This window comes from Microtus pennsylvanicus, chromosome 2 (genome assembly GCF_037038515.1).
Source record: "Microtus pennsylvanicus isolate mMicPen1 chromosome 2, mMicPen1.hap1, whole genome shotgun sequence".
Lineage (NCBI taxonomy): Eukaryota > Metazoa > Chordata > Mammalia > Rodentia > Cricetidae > Microtus > Microtus pennsylvanicus.
In genome coordinates, this window is record NC_134580.1 from 66,496,466 (window position 1) to 66,498,609 (window position 2,144).

The following is a 2,144-nucleotide window of genomic DNA, read 5'->3' on the forward strand; positions in this document are numbered from 1 at the left end:
GTTCCCGGGTGCCGCAGCCCTCACTCACCACAATGATGTCTCACTAGGTGCCCTGATGAAACTCCGTGCTGCTTGGTTCGCTCGCAGACAAAGGGCCCACCCTGCTTGCTGCAGGCGGGCTATGGGGACAAAGGAGCCCCCGAGCTCCCCTTTACCCTACGCTTGGGGTTAGGACCCAGCGCCCAAGCAGGCAGAGCAGGGAGGCTCTCTGCCACCAGGGAAGGGAGCAAAATTTAGAAAAAATATTTTTCTTAGAAATTAGTTAACTGAACATTTACGCTCAATTAAGAATGATCAGAGTGCAAGTGTTTAATTATTTGTCTATAATCTATTATCTGTTTAAATACTCTCATCATTGCCATTTTCATTTCTTGATTCCTGAATGTATATATCACATCAAATATGGACAGAAACTTATCCAAGTGTGTGAAAGAAGAAGGCCGTGTGTAGATGAACATCACAGGGCCAAAGAATAAGACCACCACAGTCACATGAGCTGAAAGTGTAGACAAAGCCTTGGAGGAGCCACTTGAAGAATGTTTCTGAACAATAAATATGATGATAATATAAGAAATGATCAGTATGAAGAAGGAACCTGCAGATATGAATCCACTATTGACTGAGACCAGTAATTTCAGTTTATGTGTATCTACACAGGCAAGTTTGATAAACCGGGGAAAGTCACAGTAGAAGCTGTCCAAAACATTTGGTCCACAAAATGGTAAGTTTACTACAAAAGCCAGTTGGATGAGAGAATGGATAAAGCCAACCACCCAGGAGGCCACTGAAAACAAGATGCACATCTTTGGGCTCATAATGGTCAGATAATGGAGAGGCTTACATATGGCCACATATCTGTCAAAGGCCATGGCTATGAGTAAAATCATCTCCACACCACCAATGAAGTGAATGAAGAATATTTGAGTGACACATGCTCTAAAAGTGATGACTTTATGTTTTCTCAACAGATCATAAATCATCTTGGGGGAAATAACAGAAGAAACACCCAAGTCAATGAAGGAGAGGTTAGCCAAAAGAAAGTACATAGGAGAGTGCAAGTGAGTGTCAGAAGCCACAGTGAACACAATGACGGAGTTTCCTGTCATGCTTGCTACATAAAACATGGAAGAGAACACAAAAAGGAATAATTGGATGTCCGAAGAGTTGGTAAGTCCCAGGAACACAAACTCTGACACCACAGATTGATTCTTTCCTTCCATTGGCTCTGTTGGCAGTGCTACCTGAAAGAGAAAATGTGAGAAACTGTGAATTATAATTTTATAAATAGAATAGGAGAACATCCAAGTTATGAAAATCTATTTTACTACAGTATTGAAACTAGCTTTAAAGTAAGTAAAGTAAAGTAAGAGAAGTAAGTACTATACACAACCAATAATCTGAAATTTATAAATTAGTTTGAAATAGGACTTAATACCTGTAACAAATGTTTTGAACAAAAACTCAAAGACAATAAGGTTTGGTGGGCTTTAAAAGAGGATTTTACCGCCTGGAGAGATGCCTCATCAGTTAAGAATACTTGCTTTACTGTGGAAAGACCCTAGTTTTATACTTAACATCCATATCAAGTAGATTACAATGGTCTATAGTTCTAGTTCCAAAGATATCATTATCCTAATGATAACTCTTGTTTTTCCTGAGAGCTCCACAAACATGAAGCATAAACTTAGTGAAAAGACACATAATTTTTTAAGACACATAATTTTTAAATGAACCTTTATAAAGAGAATATTTTTACCAACTGTTGATGACAACTTAAATTAACACATTCATTAAAGAGAAAAAGTATGGAAAGTTTTCAAAAACTAAAATACAGAATTATTTGCAGCACAGTATCGTTGTGGTGGTCTAACAAATTTTATCCTTATATTGGTTTTATAGTTAATAATATAATAAAAAAGAGAAGTGAGTTGGGGTATAAGGAAGAAAAAAGAAGACATGAAAAAAAGATGGAAATGATTAAAAGAGAAGTACCATATAATATAGAAATTCTCACCTTAAGGATATATATCCAGAAGAAAACATTATGTCAATATGCTTTCCCATTTTATTGTACAATTATTCCTAAAAATTAGTATTATGATGAACAACCTCTGTTCATTGAACTTTTATAGACACATGGATTA

General features: G+C 36.5%; 1 protein-coding gene across 1 annotated transcript; it reads right to left on the reverse strand.

The window, feature by feature from the left end:
- Positions 1-284: 284 nt before the first annotated feature.
- Positions 285-1,220, reverse strand: LOC142844840 (olfactory receptor 4F3/4F16/4F29-like). Its single transcript, XM_075963641.1, has one exon. The coding sequence runs from the start codon at positions 1,218-1,220 to the stop codon at positions 285-287; it is 936 nt and encodes a 311-aa protein (XP_075819756.1).
- Positions 1,221-2,144: the final 924 nt, after the last annotated feature.